The following is a 16,059-nucleotide window of genomic DNA, read 5'->3' on the forward strand; positions in this document are numbered from 1 at the left end:
CGGAAATCTACAACTCCAGGCACCCAGCCTCCGGCTTTCGGTTATTTTTTCTATCCGTAGCCCGAATTCCTTCTCTCCCATTCTCCCACCTAGAACTCTTGACTCTTCCCGCCTTTCCTCAAGCTAGCAATTTTCGGTTTTTCCTGCCTGCTCTCTGGTGAATTCCTCAAAGCCTTTTACTCTCTTAATTAACCGCTTCACTGTCCCTACACTTCAGCTTTTTTGGTCTAAATCCTATTACCGCCGCCTGGCCTCATTCGACTGTTTCCGCCTACTACCATCCAGGCCCGACGCCGCCCTCGGTTCTTTCCGGATCACCTCAGTCCCTTGTTTTTTTGTTCCCCAGTCCCGACCGGCTTCGTCTATTTTCGGCCCCCCGGGGCTTCCCACTCTTTCTCTAGCCCCACCCAGGTCGACACCTTCGGCTCTTTCCGCCTCTCGTGATCTTCCGCTCAGCTCCTTCCGGCTTTTTCCGCCTTCCCTCGGCTTCGCTCTCTCCCTTCGGCTCTTTCCGCCACCTTTCGGGAGAGGAGGGGTCTGTCCCGCTCTCCTCCACGTGACGCCGCCTCCGCCTCCCAGTTCCCCCTCCCACCTCGCCCTTCCTCCCGCCTTAGCCTCTCGGCTAGTCCGGGCCCAGCCGCCATTTTGTGTGAATTTCTGACTGCGGCGGGGGCCGGGCAGCTGGGGCACCTAGAGCGGGCAGACATACAAGACAGTCGGCCTGTCTCCGCGGCCCGTTTCCTCGCTCCCTAAAATCCTTTTTTTTTTAATCCCCCCTTCGCTCGCTTTCCTCTTCTCCCCTTCCTCCTCGCTTGCTCCATCGCGCGCGCCCCGCGCTAATTACACCGAACCACCCACCAGTGTCCGTGTCCCTCGGGTCTCCCACCCCCGGGGGTGTGTGTGTCTGGGGCCTCTCGCCCCGATGAGGGCCCTGTACCCGTGAGCGAGTGACCCCAGGGGCGGGCTGCGGAGAAGGCAGGTGGCGAGCGGCCCGCCGAGGCCTAGGCCGCGCGGCCTACGCGGAGGTCGGTGCAGAGGTGATTCCGAAACCAAAAAATATACCCATTCTTATCAGGAGCCCTCAGAGCTGAAGTGTGCCCCTCCCGCCACGCCCAAGCAGTCCTTTTTCGTGCATTAACATCCCCTCCCCCCCAAAGGAACTATGGAGGCCGCGCCCGGGACCCCCCCGCCGCCGCCATCAGAGTCGCCGCCGCCGCCATCACCGCCACTGCCATCAACGCCTTCGCCTCCTCCGTGTTCCCCCGACGCCTGCCCGGCTACCCCGCACCTCCTCCACCACCGCCTCCCGCTCCCTGACGACAGGTCAGGCCCCCGGCCCGGCCGGGGCAGCGTCCCCGGGGGGAGGAAGAGGAGGAGGAGGAGGAAGGGGGGCGGCCGCCATGTTGGGCCGGGCCACGGAGGAGGAGGAGGAGGAGGAGGAGGAGGAAGGGCGGGGTCGGTGGGTGTCTCTCGCTCGCTCGCTCTTTCTCGCTTGCTTTCTCTCCTGGCCTCATGCGTTTCCCCCCCTCGCGGCGCTCGCCCGCTCTCCCTCGCTCTCGCTCTGTCTTTTTTGGGCGCCATGCTGAGGGGAAGGTGAGGAGGCGCCCCCCGGACCCCCCGCGCCCACCCGCCCGCCCTGGGGAGGGGGCGCCGGGGGAGTACTTCGGAGGCCCACGGGGGTCCTGGCTGCCCCTGCGCCCGGAGTTGGCAGCCACGGGCCCGCCTGCCCGTCGCCTGGCTTCGGGGAAGGGGATGGGGGAGGGGCTCCCGGACCCTTTTGGGGGAGGTGGATCTCGAGCAACAGCCCCGCTATTAGGGGTTTGGAGTTGGGGGGTCTCCCAGCCCCCGACAGTATCCTTTCTCCTGGGGGAGGTGTGCCCTGCTCTACGTGGAGAGGTTCCCTAGCTTTCGTAGGAGGCAGAAAGTGGGGGTTCGTTCATTTATCCATCCTAATGGGTCCTTTCGGTGGGGGCTCTCGCACTTTTGGCGGGAGGTTATTTCCTAGTTACTCCCTAGAGGGCAAAATTGGTGGGGGCGGGGATCTCTAGCCCCTTTGGAAGCCCCTGCCTCTTTTGGAGGAGAAGACCGTTCCCTGTGTTTTTCCCCTTCAAGGGAGGGGTCCTCCTGCTTTTCCTAGGTAGGTGATGCGTTTTTATTGGGGAGGGGCAGCTGGTGAGGTTTGGTTTCCCTGCCTTGGAGAGGAGAGGAAGTTGGTCCCCTCTTTCTCGTGGGGTTCCCTCCTCTTTCGGGCTAAAAAGGGGCGCCATCCCTTCCGGGAGAAAAACGAGGTTTACTTGTGCTTTGGCAGGGGGTGAAAGGGAGCGCCCCGTCCCCTTAATCAAGTGCGAAACGGGCTCGCCCCATGCCCTTCTCTGGAGGGTGATAAAGGGGCCAGCCCGGCGCGTTTCGGCGCAAGGTTGGGGCCCCGTTTCCCCTGTTCCAGGAGAAGGTTAGGGGTGCAGGGTTCGCACACTGTTTCCTGGTGGGGCAGGGGAAGCGGTGGCTAGAGATTGGATTTGGAAATGGTAGGAGGGTTTTAGCCGGCAGGAAAGCGAGTCTTGGAGGGAGTGGGGGTAGGGAGGGGAAGAGAACGCGCTGGACAGATGGCTGCCCCGTCGCAGCCCTGGCTGGGGAATCGCAGAGGACCCTCCCTTAGACAGGGGTCTTAGCTAGGGTTTCCCTGCCAGGCACCATGGCCCCCTCTCCCCACTCCCACCTCCCCTTTTCCCTTTCTCCTTCACAGACCATACTTTGCCTTTTAAAAGAAATGCCACCCACATTCAGAGACACAAGTGCAGCAGTTTGGTGAGCTTTTACAAAAAATTTTTTTTTGTTTTGTTCTGTTTTGTTCTAATTAAATGTATCGTCCTGGGAATCGCAGCCCATCGCAGCCTGACTCCAGTTCAAGGAAATAAACAGATTAGCAAAGGTCTGTTCGCTAAGCCCACGTTGGGTTTCCGGGCCCCCTCTTGGGGGCAGGTGCATTACTCAAAGGTGCTTACACGCTTTATTCGACCTCTAAGGAGTTCTCTTATGTCAGAAGTGTATGTCTTACAATGGGTTGGGATGGTAAGTAGCCTCTTTTATTGAGTAATTCAATTATCTCCCTCTATTTGTCCCTTTCCTGCCTGCCTTCCTCGCCTTTAGACCAAAGTGATGCTTGAGAGTGAATTTATATGTTCAAATCAGGATTCTAACCCTGTTGAACCCTTTTAGACTTGCACATCCTTTTCAATGTTTAATTTTTAAAATTTGATGTACACAGTTTTCTCAAAAAAAAAAGTGTATTACTGTAACATGACAAAAACCTGTGTAAAAGGCCCATATGTTTTCAAGCCCTCCTGCCATTTCAGTCTGTTACTTTGTCTCCAGCTTTCACCTTTGAAGAAAGTGGATACTTCACATCCATTTGTAGGAGACAAAGTTACTGAATTTGGTTTATGATACTTACATTCAAGTTAATGTTCTCTTCTTTCTGCCCCCACCCCCTCAGAAAAGATTGTGGTTCAAGTAGGTCCAATTTTCTCATTTTACTCCAATGGTGATGGACGTTTAAATTAAGCAAGTCATTTGTAAAGTACTGTTTAAGCACCAAATCTGTAAAGTGTGTCAAGCTTCCGTCTCCTCTCCCTGTCTCCACTGTTCCTTTGTTCGAAAGCACATGCCTGACCATGAAAAGTTGATGCAAACGTGTTACACGCCCAGCCCCCAGTCCCCCTTCTCCTACATATACAAGGAAAAAACAGCAACAAAAATGACTTGCAAAACCAAACACTACTTCTGATGTGTTTTACAAGCATAAGTTCTTCCGTTAAAAGACAAAACACGTTGAAGTTCCATCTTACCCCTTGCCCACTTTTGGTCCCTGACATACTTTATGTTAGAGAAAACTTTTTACCACACAGCCCTCTTCCCCTCCAAAAGATACTGTTTCCTTTTTTCCATTCTTACCAGAAAAAATTCACTGCTGTTTAGATGAGGAAACATGTAAACTGCAATTAAGTAGGCCACTTGTTTTGTTCTTCCTCACTATGTTCACAACTTAATTGCCGTGGTGATCTTGGGTATGTAAAATCATTTGTGGGAGGAAGAAGTGTCCATCCACACAGTCCAGTATCCTGCAAAAAATGTCTGAAGCACAAACTGAACACACTATCCAGTGCACAGGGTCAGCTGAAAACGAATTGTATTTACTTGAAATTTCCCATCCTTTGTGAAATTCCTCCTCCAGGAGCCAAGTGCAGAAACTGGATGCTAACAGATGAACCTTTTAAGTGTCAAGGGCTACTAAGTTGTAGAAGGATGCTTTTTTAACTTTACTTTTAAAATGTCAGGAAATGGGATTTCTTTTGTAAGTGAAAACTTTAGTAATCATTAATTTAAAAGTATTTATTTAAAGACGCTCAGGCATATCAACCCAAGGATTTATTGTTTTTTTGTTGTTCTCAAAGAAATCTCATCAAATCCAAGAAGCCCCAGTAATTATGTGAAACTGTATTTCAGTAGTCTTTGTTTTTGATATGTCACAGTACTACCTTTTCCCCGCCAAACTGATGTACCAGTATTAGTTAAAATTCAAATAATGGATGTTGCAAAAAAAAAAAAAAAAAGGGTGTCACTCAGAATCTCTGATTTAACAGCAGCTCTAATACACTTGTAATCTTTAAAACTTTTATATTCTCTAGGGAGAGGTTTAATCTGAAAGCAAATAAAAATCTCCCAGTAGAAACAAAATCACTTATGACCATGAAAACATGGTTATTCTGATCATAAACTGCTTTATTTTTTTACTCCCCTCAAATTTGCTCTTCAAAAGGAAAAAACGTGGTTTTCCAAAAGGGCCTTCTTAATCACCTTCTGCACTATCTTGCAGATAGGGTTTCAATTTGCTCTGAAGTTTTGAATTTTTGATTCTTGAGAAGCCAGAATTTTTTTTTAAGTACAGCTAGCTATTTTAGAAAGCCACTACTATGGTTTTTCTTTAGCCAGGAAGGCTGATCCCTAGGGAAAATTGTTTTGCACCTATAGGAATGCAGGCTTTCCCAGCTGTTGGCTGGCAAGTTAGAGATGAATGGTTGATTCTGAGTTTGTATGTTTCCATCCAGTTGAATATAGACAATTTCATAGTGGGCTGGCTCAGTAATTTGTTGTTGAATAATGCCTCCACCTCCACTCCTTTCTCTTAAATCTTTTCCCTCCCTTCAGAAGAGAAAAATGGATCTCAGGGTTGCCTTATTTGTTGTTCACTTCTGTTAACGTTTGTGTGGTTATCAGGTCTCTAGAAACATCTCTTCGTATAGGCCAGGTCCAGTTACAGTAAATAACCTCTGTGGTGAAAATCGCTAATGAAACTATTTCCAAGCCTCTGTGGGTAGCTTCAGGTCAAACTATATTTCAGAGAACCTAATTTTGGTCCCAATGGGCTTCTGTTTTCTAGTGCCAGAGCAACTGGTTCTGACCCAGTTTGGGAGGTTAGAAGAAAATAATTCAGAGCAAATAGTAAGTGAAGTGGCTGAGGTTCTAAACGAGCAAGGCGCTCACCTGTACCTTGGCAACATAACTGCTGACACAACAGGAGAAAAAAGGATGGTTTCGGAGATTTCTGGCACTTGGTATTTAATAAGCTGATTCAAAGACCCAGAGGAGCTGTCTCATTGGTGGAGGGAATCCTGTTAAAATAAATGGTTTGAGGTTGGTTTCAGAGTTAAAACTCAATGGAAAGAGTGGAAAAGCTGCCTGGCTGGCTGGCTGGCTGGCTGGCGTATGAAGTTCCTTTGGATAAGTTAAGGTAAAACTGAGATCATTTGTGGGGAGCCAGAGTTCAAGGATTCGGCCTTCCAAATGTATTGGCCTAGTCTTTGCCATAGACCTCTTTTGCTTTTGGTAGTTCATGAAGATGCAGTCCGGATATCATGCAAGGTTTTTTGCCATGATTTAGTAGCAGTTAACATGGGCAGTTTTTAAATAAATTTCTGACTCTTAACCAGTTGATAACAAAATTGGAGACATGGCCTCTTGATTTAGATGGAGTTGCATTCTGCTACTAGAATAATTTTTCTAGCAGTATATAGGTTATTTGCTTGGAGCATAGTTTGCTTTTGCTGGCCAAATTGCTCTGGCTAAAGGATCTTTTTCATGTGTGTTTTTTTGTTGTTGTTATTTCCCATCTATGTGAACTGGTGACGCAGCTCACTGCTTGTAAGGCAGGTGGTAACTTTTTTTGAGCATCAGAGGTGGCAACAGGCTAGGAACAGTGTGGGCTTGGGAGGCAGAGAAGATTGAGTTCAGGCCTGGCCCTCCCTGCAGCATGCAGTGGATGCTGAGAATCATGCCCTCCTCTGGGTCAGTGCAGTCAGATGGGCGTATGCAGGACACCCACACAATGCCTGGCATTCAGAGAATCTTGGTTTCTTTATCCTCCTGCTGTCCTGCTAGAGAAAAATTCTAAATAGAATTTACAGTCTGGTGTGTAAGCAGAAGCAAGAATAACATCTGTGTTTTTGAAGGAAGTCTGTTTATCTTTCACCTCTTAAGTTTCTGGTCAGTTTATTTAATTGCAAGGGGCCAACTGGGGTTGAAACTAAGGGGAAGCCATCTTAAGTCATTTCTTGCCTGCTCATTGTCCTTATTAGAAGATGCTAGAATAGGCGTACTGTCTTGAGCTCAGGCTAGCTACCTTCCCCAGGGGATCTTTTGCAGTTAGGATCTGGGTCAGGGCTGCAGTCTTGGTAGGCCTCCTGAGAGCTCAGAAACCCGGACTTTAGCATCTCACCCACTGCTAACTGGTCACGTCGGCTTAAGCAAGTCCTTCACCCTCACCAGAGTCTCTGAGAGAAATGAGCAAGGTCTGTCCCAGTTCTTATATTTTCCCACCCCTTCACCGTGATTTGGCTGAGTCAGTTAAGGTTTTGTTCATTCAGCAGCCAGGCTTGTCCCGTGTTTTTCTTGGAGCAGAAAAGTTGTTGGAGTGTTCAAGGAGCCCTTCTCTCCTCGAGACTTTATTTAGAGTTGGGCAAAGGTTGCTACCGCCCTTTACCAGGCCTCATGTTACCTCCCCACGTCTGCCATACCTTCTGCAACTTCTGGGCACAGAAAGGGGCTGCCACTGCAGCTCCTGATACCCAGCTGCAAGGTGGTTACCTTAAAATGAGTTGTAAGGTTAGGCTAAGTGGCTCGATCACAGGCAGATCCGTCAGAGAAACCTGGACTCAAAAGCTCCCTGAGTTCCAAGCTGGTTCCCTTGTCCCACTTGTCCCTGTCAAGTGGTCCCAGAAACTCAAAATTCCAGACCTGTAAAGCTTAATACAGCCCGGATACTGCCTGTTCCCTTTCACACTGGACTGGCCTTATTATGGGAGAGAGATGGTGGGGAGTGGTGGGTGGCCACAGCTGTGGGAGTCAGGCAGACTGGATGTGACTTGTAAGTTATCCAGCTCCTGAGTCAGTCTCCTGGCCTTCCCAAAGGTGTGACAGTACCTCTTGGGAACCATCATGTGAAGGTCAAAGGTTGCCTGCTGGGAGGCCTTGCTTCTCGTGCCTTAGCTCACCTCAGCCCTCCGCTGAGAAACCGAAACGGAGGTAGAGACCCTTGTCCAAGGTCACAGAGGCAGTTAGAACCCAGGCAGCCTGTACCCAGACCTGAGCTCTGTACCCGTCTGCTGTCCTGGATCTGGTATAACATTTTTTTTAACTGCAGCACACAGGCATTAGTGGGATATGAAGTCCGTTTATTGATTTGTCTCCTGCATTTGAAAAACCAAGAAATGGAAGAAGATAGAAAAAGCAGAGAACCACAGAGGTTAAACGCGGCTTTGGGATGGTTTGTTTGAGAGAAATGTGGAGGAGATGTAAGTCAGGATCAAAATTTGAAAGTCACAGCAGGACAGGGAATGGCAAACTGGCTCTTAGACCAAAGCCAGCCCACCCAACTCCTCTTTGTAAGTCAAGGTTTATTGGAACATTCATTCGTTTGTATGGTCTGTGGCTGCTTTTGTGCTAAACAGCAGAGTTGAGTAGTTGGGACAGAGATTGTATGGCCTACAAAACCTGACATTTTTACTCTTTTGCCCTTAAAGTTTTCTGGCTTCTGCGCTGGTATGATGTGCTTAGTGCCTGGAGTGACTGCACAGAAACCACCGTCATTATTTTTGTTGAGGTGGGAAAGAGTGCGGAGCTTTAAAGCTGCTGTTAGAGAGAGTAGGGGTGTGCTGCTTTCCCTCCATGCCTTGCTGAGGCGTTGCCATCCCTGTGTCCCACTCCTTCGAATGGAATGTAGACGCCCCAGCCCAGGCTTTTGAACCTTTAAATTGAAGGGATTTTCATTCATTAGAAGTAACGAGAGACCTCTTGAAGCCCAGTGTAGAAATGGATGGTAGCTAACACATCCCTGCTATAGCCCAGCCCAAGGGATCTGGGCCCAGACGCGAGTGTCACTTGGCTAAATGTCCACTGCAGGTGGCTTGGATTATTGCCCTCCTCATTTTCCTAACAGACACCAGGGCTTAGGTTTCCTTGGAATTCCAGGCCCTGCCATTGCTCAGGGCCCCAGGGCAGTCCTGAGAAGTGCAGCCTTTCAGCAGCGGAGGCTGGCTGCATCCCTGGGGGCTGTGTCCCTGAGGTGGCCGACTAGCAGCCACTTTCATCTGCTCGGCTGATGCGCCAGTCACAGAGGGGCTCTTGTCATTTACTCTCTGGCCTATCAGGAAGCCCTTGATAAACACTCGGTCAGTGGAGTTTGCGACTAAAGACAACCCCTTAGTGACCTTATTAGGGTTTAAGTGATCCATGTGGCTGCCCGGGAAGTGGTCCAATGTCTGTGTTGATGAAGTTGACAGAGGGTGTAGCTGAGGTTGCTGCCATGTCTGTGTGGGACATCCCCACGCACCCACCTAGTCTGTACCTGGCCCTGTGCTAGGCCCTTGGAAACTCAGGAATGACTGCCAGCCTTTGTCTTCTCTGCCCTCCAAGGGGCCACAGTTGACTGGAAGTTAACAAATAGTTATATTTGTAATAGTTGCAATTGTCAAATTCTTTAGTGGTATAGGAACAAGAAATCTTTGTGTCCTAGGCCAGGCCTCTTTTAAGAGGAAAGTATTAATACTTTGTCTTGGTTAAATGGAACCAAATTGATTCTTCTGAAAAAAATTTATAAACAAGAAGTCCTAGTTCCCAAGTTTCCTGGTCAGATTTCCCTTTCTGGAATAACAGAACTCATCCCTCTTTGGATGAGAACCAGCATCTTTCCAGCTTTAAGCAATCCGAAGCATAGGTTGGCTTGAGAAGGTGGTTAAGAAACTTTGTTGCTGAGAAGCGAATTTCAGAGGCTCATCTGACAGGAAAAGCTTGGATCAGAGAGATACTTTGTCAAGAACACAAGTTCTTTTCAGAATGAGGGGGAGTGGAAGAAGCAGCTGTTTGAGCAAAGGAAAGGACACTTTTGACTGAGTCCTCTAGCAGGCTGGGTTTTTTCTTGGTCCCCTTGTTTTAAGCTCTGCAGAAATGCTTGGCGTAAGAGGTTCGTGTGCTTGGACAAACCCCAGCGTGGATGCTACACACTTGGGGGTGAAGCATTCCTTGCAGTGTTAGAGGACTTTGGAATTTTCTTCCCTTGGACTCAACGTTGCTTTCTGTCCATCTTGGGATAAGTCCTTTTTTTTTTCTTCTTCTTTTTTTGGCTAGGATTCCTTGGCCCTTTCAGGGCATGCTTTGTTCCCTAAACTATCCAAATACCTTTGGTCATACTTCTGAATGTCCCAATTCCATTCATTTGATGTTGAAAGGAGCAGATTGGCTTCTTTGGATGTTGATAGTTTTTAGTCCTAAGCATTGTAGGCCAGGTTGACGCTTGAACACTTGATTTACATGGTCTCAGGGAATTCTCACAAGAATATATCCATCCTAGAGGTTCCATTACTGCCTTCACTTCACATGTTTAAGGAACTTGCCCAATGTTTTAGTATCTCACTTTGGCACTTCTTGTGATACTGTTTGATTGAATCTATTTTCTGTACCTATGTCTTATTTTTTCTAACTCAAGTATAAATTTCATGATGAGAGTTGTATTGGCAGTTCGTCTGCTTACTAAATTGTTCTTCCTCAGATAATTTCTACTGGGCCTGAGGTTAAGAGCTGGGCCTAGAGTCAGTCCTGGACTCATGTTCCAGTTCTGCTGCTTCCTGCTGTGACCCTGTGGGCAGATTTTTTCCCATCTCAGCCTCAGTTTGCTAGTCTGTACAATGGGGGTTCTAATGAATCTCTACTGTATAAGTTTGTTAAATGTGTTTCAGTGACAGAGGAGCGGAAATGGAGAGCTTAGAAGAGTGGTGCCTGGCGTAGACGTTGCTGCCACAGAACATTAGGAGTGACTATTTCCTATTGCTCTCGTACTTTATAAGACCCTGGGGTACCCAGGCAGGTTTTGTAGTTGAGCAGAGAGGTGAGGGTTTGGTGAGGGCTGGTGGAGGCCCTCACCTTGGACTCTAGCTCTTTGCTGGGGAAATTAACTTTTTGAGGACCTTGACAACATCTCCTCACTTAGAGGTCGTCCCTACTTGGGCCTCCTTTTTCTTTTTTAACTTTTTGTTACGGAAGTTTGCTAACATATTTAAGTGAAAAGAATATCATAGACTGCCATCTACTCATCACCAGTTTCAGGTTACACACATTTTGCCAGTTTTGGTTCCTCTCACAACGTCCTCCTCCCTTTTGTACTTTAAAGTGTATCCCAGATCTCACCTTGTTTTACCCATCATTCTTCATTAGGAATCTTCAACTTAATTTTTTTTAACATAACCACAAGACTATAATCATGCCTAACAGAATTAACAGTAATTACTTAGCATCTCAAATACCCAGTCTGGGTTCAGATTTCTCCAGTTTCCCCCACATTGACTTCATACCCGGTCCTGGCACTGGACAGGCTGTCTGGCTTACGTTAAGTGAGGGTTTCATAGTGTGACTCAGGCTTCTCTTCGCCTGTGGCTGGTTTGTGCTGGCAGCTTGGGTGGTGTCTGTGATGTGGGCACGTTACCACTGAGATGTTGTGATGTCACAGAGCCAGTTATGACCATACCTGAGAATGTTAAGGGAGAGGGAGACACGGTGCACCCTTGCTCTTGATTTGTAGTTGGTAGTAAGGACACTGAAAAACATGTGCAAGACCCAGAAGTTTATTTCGAGAATTTCCTGCCTCTGAAAATCCCTCAGTGAGGTCCCCCCCCGCGGCTGCTTCACCACGTTCCAAATTGAGGGAAGGTCTCGGGGGCCTTCCTCAGGCATGAGCCCTGAGCCAGTTTTGTAAAGGAAAGGCTCCATGCCTTCGCTCCCAGTAAACAGCTGTCCCGCAGGGTCCGGACTTGGGGATCCTGGACTTCTGCATTTAGGCCTGTCGTTAAACATTTGAAGAGGCGGAGCCTCCCTGTAATACTTGTAATTTTGTCTCTAGTTAATGGGTCATTCAGAGCCTACCCAGGCAATTTGCTGAGAGTTTGGGCAGTTAATGACCATAACCCTGACCTTCACATTAACCTAGCTGCCTCTTGTCAAGGGCTCTCATGATCTTCAGGTAATAGCCACTGCTCCCGTGGGCTTTCACCTTTTTTGTTGTTTTGGTTTTTTTCCCCTTTTGTAACCCAGGTAGATCCACAAACTCAGACCTCTTTCAGCTTCCATCCAACTCTCTTGCCTAGAGAATTTCCATGTTGTTTGACTGCATTTTTATAAGGGACCTTTGTCCCTTTTTCCTGGGACTCAGCTCTCCCAGTGCCTTTTCCTCCTGGTCAGCCACTTGGTTACCTTCTGGTACCACCTAGATGAGAGCTGAGGAAGGAGGGATGTTAACTTGTCAGTTTCGACAGCAGGATTTATTGGGAGAGGATGGTGCACGCACAGACAGGCCAGGAGAAGTGGGAACTCGTTGGCCAGCAGTTAGCAGTGGCCCCCCGAGGGGAGTTGGCTGTAATAACTTCTTTCTCTATAGAGAGAATGCTTCCCGATAAGCATTCTAGCTGGTTTAGGACCACCCGTGTAGAGGTGTGCTCATGTTAGCTGGTTCTTAATATCAGTAGCTCCTTTTTGTCTGGTACTTACTTTGTGCCTGCCCCCCATGTCAGGGGCTTTATCCATGCTACCTCGTTTAGCCTCACAACCTCTTGCAGTAGGTACTACACTTATCCCATTCTACAGATGAGAAAACCAAGGCTCAGATCCCATGCCAAGAGTACATGCCAGGGAAGATGCTGAACCAGTTGGGTTACTTGGGCCACAGAAAGCAGCAGGATGCCCAAACCTGCAGACTGGTGGGTGGGGCCGGCCTACTTTGAAAAATGAGGTTTCTCTCCAGTACTGTTTTTGTTAAGCCCATGGTATGTGATGAACCTGACACACTTCTGTGCCCTGTGGAGTTGGCCTAGTAGGCATCCCTTAGAATGGACCCCCAGGTCCCTTCTTTGACCCAAGAATAAGAGCTGATGTTAACTCTGCAAATGGAAACTTAAATGCCCTGATTCTTAGTCCAGGAGGCACAAGGCATTGGCTTCTTCCCATTTCCTCTCAGGCACCAGTTCCAGGTTGGTCTCCCAGCGTGGTTGGTCTCCAGTCCCTGATGGCTCTGGCAGGCTGGCCCCGTCCGAGTCTCTGCCCAGGCCCGTGCTTTCTCCTCCATGCTCGTCTCAAGAGGGTTTGGCACGTCTAGATTGAAATGATTAGCACAGTGGGGCTCCCCCCACTTTTCTTGGGGGATTATGTCACAGTCTATTAAGCGTGCTCCCTCGGTATTTAATCCCACTCTGACATGGATTTTGCTGGCAGTCTGTTAAGTGGCACCACTTAGACCTGGTTGCTGTTTTGTGGAGGCAGCCTTTGTGCTGTCCTGTCAGCGGCCCATGGGATTTTTGCCTCCATCTCAGTTGATTTGATTTTCTTTCTTTCTTTTTCTGTTAAATGGAATCTGAAGAAAATAGACCCTGTATTCATGCAGGACATTTAACTGGGAGTCTCCAGTGTTATCCGGGGGCACTGTCCTCAGGTGACCAGAGGTGAGCCCAGGGCTCTGAAGAGTTGGAGAGTGTGGCATGACCAGATGGCACTGCGAAGGCACAGTGAGCAGTCGAGTGTCACCACCCTAGTGTCCTCTCTAATATCCTGTTCCCCTCTGGAAATCACCAGGGGTTTTTCATCCTATTTATTTTTCAAGCTTCTCCCAAGTCTAGGGAAACAAAGCTTTTAAGTATTTACTATCTAATTTGTAAAAGTTGTAGATTCTCTGTATCTGCTTGGGGCTATTTGTATAGATAACGCAGAGAATCCCTCTTTGGCTAGAAGTCTTTGTGGGGTGGATTTGAATGCTGTACTCCCTGCCTGGGATAAATCCTTGGGAATGAAAAGGCATTCTTCTGGCTTCATTCTTGATGATGGTTAAAGCTCTCAGAGTTGCTTGAACAATCTTTTGTCCCCTATCCCCGGGTGTTAGATGTGTGGCAGCAGGACAGGGATGCAGGCCTCAGCCCTGGGCAAGACCCTGGCTGCCCGTGCCCTCTGTCCTCACTGTGGGTCAGGGGGAGGGAGTGTCTGGGAATGCCAGCCTGCTCTGGCTTGGCTGCCCTGGTCACATATCATAGAAGCTGCCTTGTGGACTAGGTTTCTTGTCATTTGTACCTTTCCTACAAGGACAGTGCAGAACAGGAGATGCTCAAGGACTGGTACAGGGGAGATGCTCAGAAATATTTGTGGCATCAAGTAGGCAGTCAATGAATGGGCTCCCCCCTCCCCTTTCCGTCCTCACCAATCGAGGAAGAACAGTGAGCTGAGAGCCAGTTCTGGCTTTTTCCGCGTTGCCCCGTCTGTCTGACCTCAGCAGTCCCTTCACCTACTCTCCCTTTAAGTTCCTCCTGTTTGAGAATGAAAGCGTTGATGGTGTCTGCTGTTCCTTCCCACTCTGACAGGCCTCTCCTGGTCCCAGGAGGGTCTTTCGCTCTTAGTCTTGGGCTTTATTCTCTTTCATACAGGCTTCTGGGCCCCCAGGCAAGTTCCTGTCTTCCCTCCATCCCTGCTCTGACTCTGAGGATTGTACACCCTATCCTTCTCAGCTTTTTCCTTTCCAGACTGAAGTGTGGAGAGTGATGCTTTTTTTTTTTTTTTGGCTTTTCTTCACAAAATACCGGCCCCTCCCTCTCTAGTCTGTCTGTGGGCCTTCTCCAGCTCCATAACGTCTGTCTATCTAGTTTGTCTGTCTCCTTGTTTTTCTCCTGAGGTGTGGTGACCTGGCCCACCCAGTTTCCCATCAGGGACACACTTCACATTTGCTCCGGGAACCACTCTCCCAGTGTCATGCAGAACCCCAGGCAGCTGCAGAAGTTTGCCATGCCACACAATAACCCCTTTTCCCTGAGCTGGGCCAGCTCACCAAAACCAGTTTCCCCAGTTAGGTGGTGCTTTTACTGTGGGTGAGGCCATTCCATCAGAGTTGCCTCCTCCCTTAGGAGCTTTGCTCCTTCTGCGGGCCGCACCCAAGCCAGAAGGTGCCTCACTGGTCAGGAATGCTGCCTTCTCCAGAGCTGACTTCCTGCAGGTCTGGCCCAGGACAACCCAGCGGTTTACAAGGCACTTGTTGATCACCTCTCTGTCTTGTTTCCTTTGAAACCTCAGGAGTTTTTGGTCCTGCATTCTGTGTTTGAGAGCTGCCCTTGACCTCTGCTGGGGTCACCATGGGGCTGGACCACTTGGGTTTTAAGCTGCTCCGACCCCTTTGAATTGCAAATGAGAATTAATAGAAAGGTCTCCTTGATGGTTGGGAAGCAGCATGTAGGCGCACAGAGGGAGGGATGCGAGTTGAAAGGGCTGTGAAGGGTCCTCAGAGAGGCTGTCAGATTGTTGCTTCTCCACAGAGTCTGTTAGGACCTTCGGGGCTCCGGGGCCGGGCTCGCCCGATGAGCTTGTTCCCACGCTGACCTGGTCCCATCTGAACATCTGGGGCCTTTTCTGCCTAGATAAATTCTCTTTGTAGTTAGCCTTTTAGGTTGTGGGTTCATTATGTGACTCTCTCTTGGCTGCATTCTCCTTGTGGGTCTTAGTTAATTGAGAAGGAAGTTTTTATGTTGTCACACGTACTTTAACGTGGTCATGCATGAGCAACTTTGGGAGCTTTAAATTTTTTTTTAACATTTATTTTTTTTAAACCAACTCCTGTACTTGTGAGAACTGTGTCTGTGGGTTTGGCTTAAGAACTGGATTCTTTTTCTAGCTGTTCCTTTTTAACCCTATTTATCCCCTCACCCCCACCCCACGCCACCCTATAGATATTCAGATGCTCAGGATGTCCTGTTGGCAGCACCTCTGAGGTTTGGAGAATGCTTTTACTTTTCAAAGTACTAGAGATTGAGGTGACATGTGTGGGAGTTGACAGAGTCTGGAAATTTACAGGATGGGGAGCCAGGAGGGATACCCGGAAGTGAGGCGAGTCAGGTGGGAAACGGGGGGTCAGCAGCAGGTAGGGGGTGACCCTTTCTGCAGGTGCTCTGACAGCCATCATGTGGGGACCCCAGGAGGAGTCTGGGGCCTGGCACCCTTCCCCTTTGTGTACCTGCTCAACTCTCCCCACGCCTCTGGCCCAGAGCCGTGGAGCTGACGGTGGGTCAGACCTGGAAACCTGGGGACCGGAGCCTGTTCACCAGTGGTAGTACCTTTAGTCCACGGTGCCCTCACCCACCCCCGTGTCCCCCAGGCCTCTCGCCCTCAGCTTGAGGCGCGTGTTCCTGATGGCCTTGGCCAGCCCAGAGCCCTTGCTGATTTCCTCTCAGACCCCGTGTTCACGTCGGCTTTGGGGTTGGTTTGCAGGGAAGATGGTGAGTTGGAGGAAGGTGAACTGGAAGATGATGGGGCCGAGGAGACCCAGGACACCTCTGGAGGCCCGGAGAGGAGCCGGAAGGAGAAGGGGGAGAAGCACCACAGCGATTCTGATGAGGAGAAGTCTCACCGGAGGCTGAAGCGGAAGCGGAAGAAAGAGCGGGAGAAGGAGAAGAGGAGGTCCAAGAAGAGGCGGAAATCCAAGCACAAAGTAGGTCC

At 49.2% G+C, this 16,059-nt stretch overlaps 1 protein-coding gene across 1 annotated transcript in view; it reads left to right on the forward strand.

Annotated features, from left to right (window-relative positions):
• The first annotated feature begins 593 nt into the window (after positions 1–593).
• ZC3H4 (zinc finger CCCH-type containing 4) overlaps positions 594–16,059 on the forward strand; it is a 38,807-nt gene continuing 23,341 nt past the window's right edge. Inside the window, exons 1-3 of the mRNA XM_072966791.1 lie at positions 594–1,037; positions 1,158–1,323; positions 15,832–16,051. Coding sequence (XP_072822892.1) covers positions 1,163–1,323; positions 15,832–16,051 — 381 coding nt within the window. The 5' untranslated portion in view covers positions 594–1,037; positions 1,158–1,162. The remainder of the gene's footprint in view (positions 1,038–1,157; positions 1,324–15,831; positions 16,052–16,059) is intronic.

This window comes from Vicugna pacos, chromosome 9 (assembly GCF_048564905.1).
Source record: "Vicugna pacos chromosome 9, VicPac4, whole genome shotgun sequence".
NCBI classification, from domain to species: Eukaryota; Metazoa; Chordata; class Mammalia; order Artiodactyla; family Camelidae; genus Vicugna; species Vicugna pacos.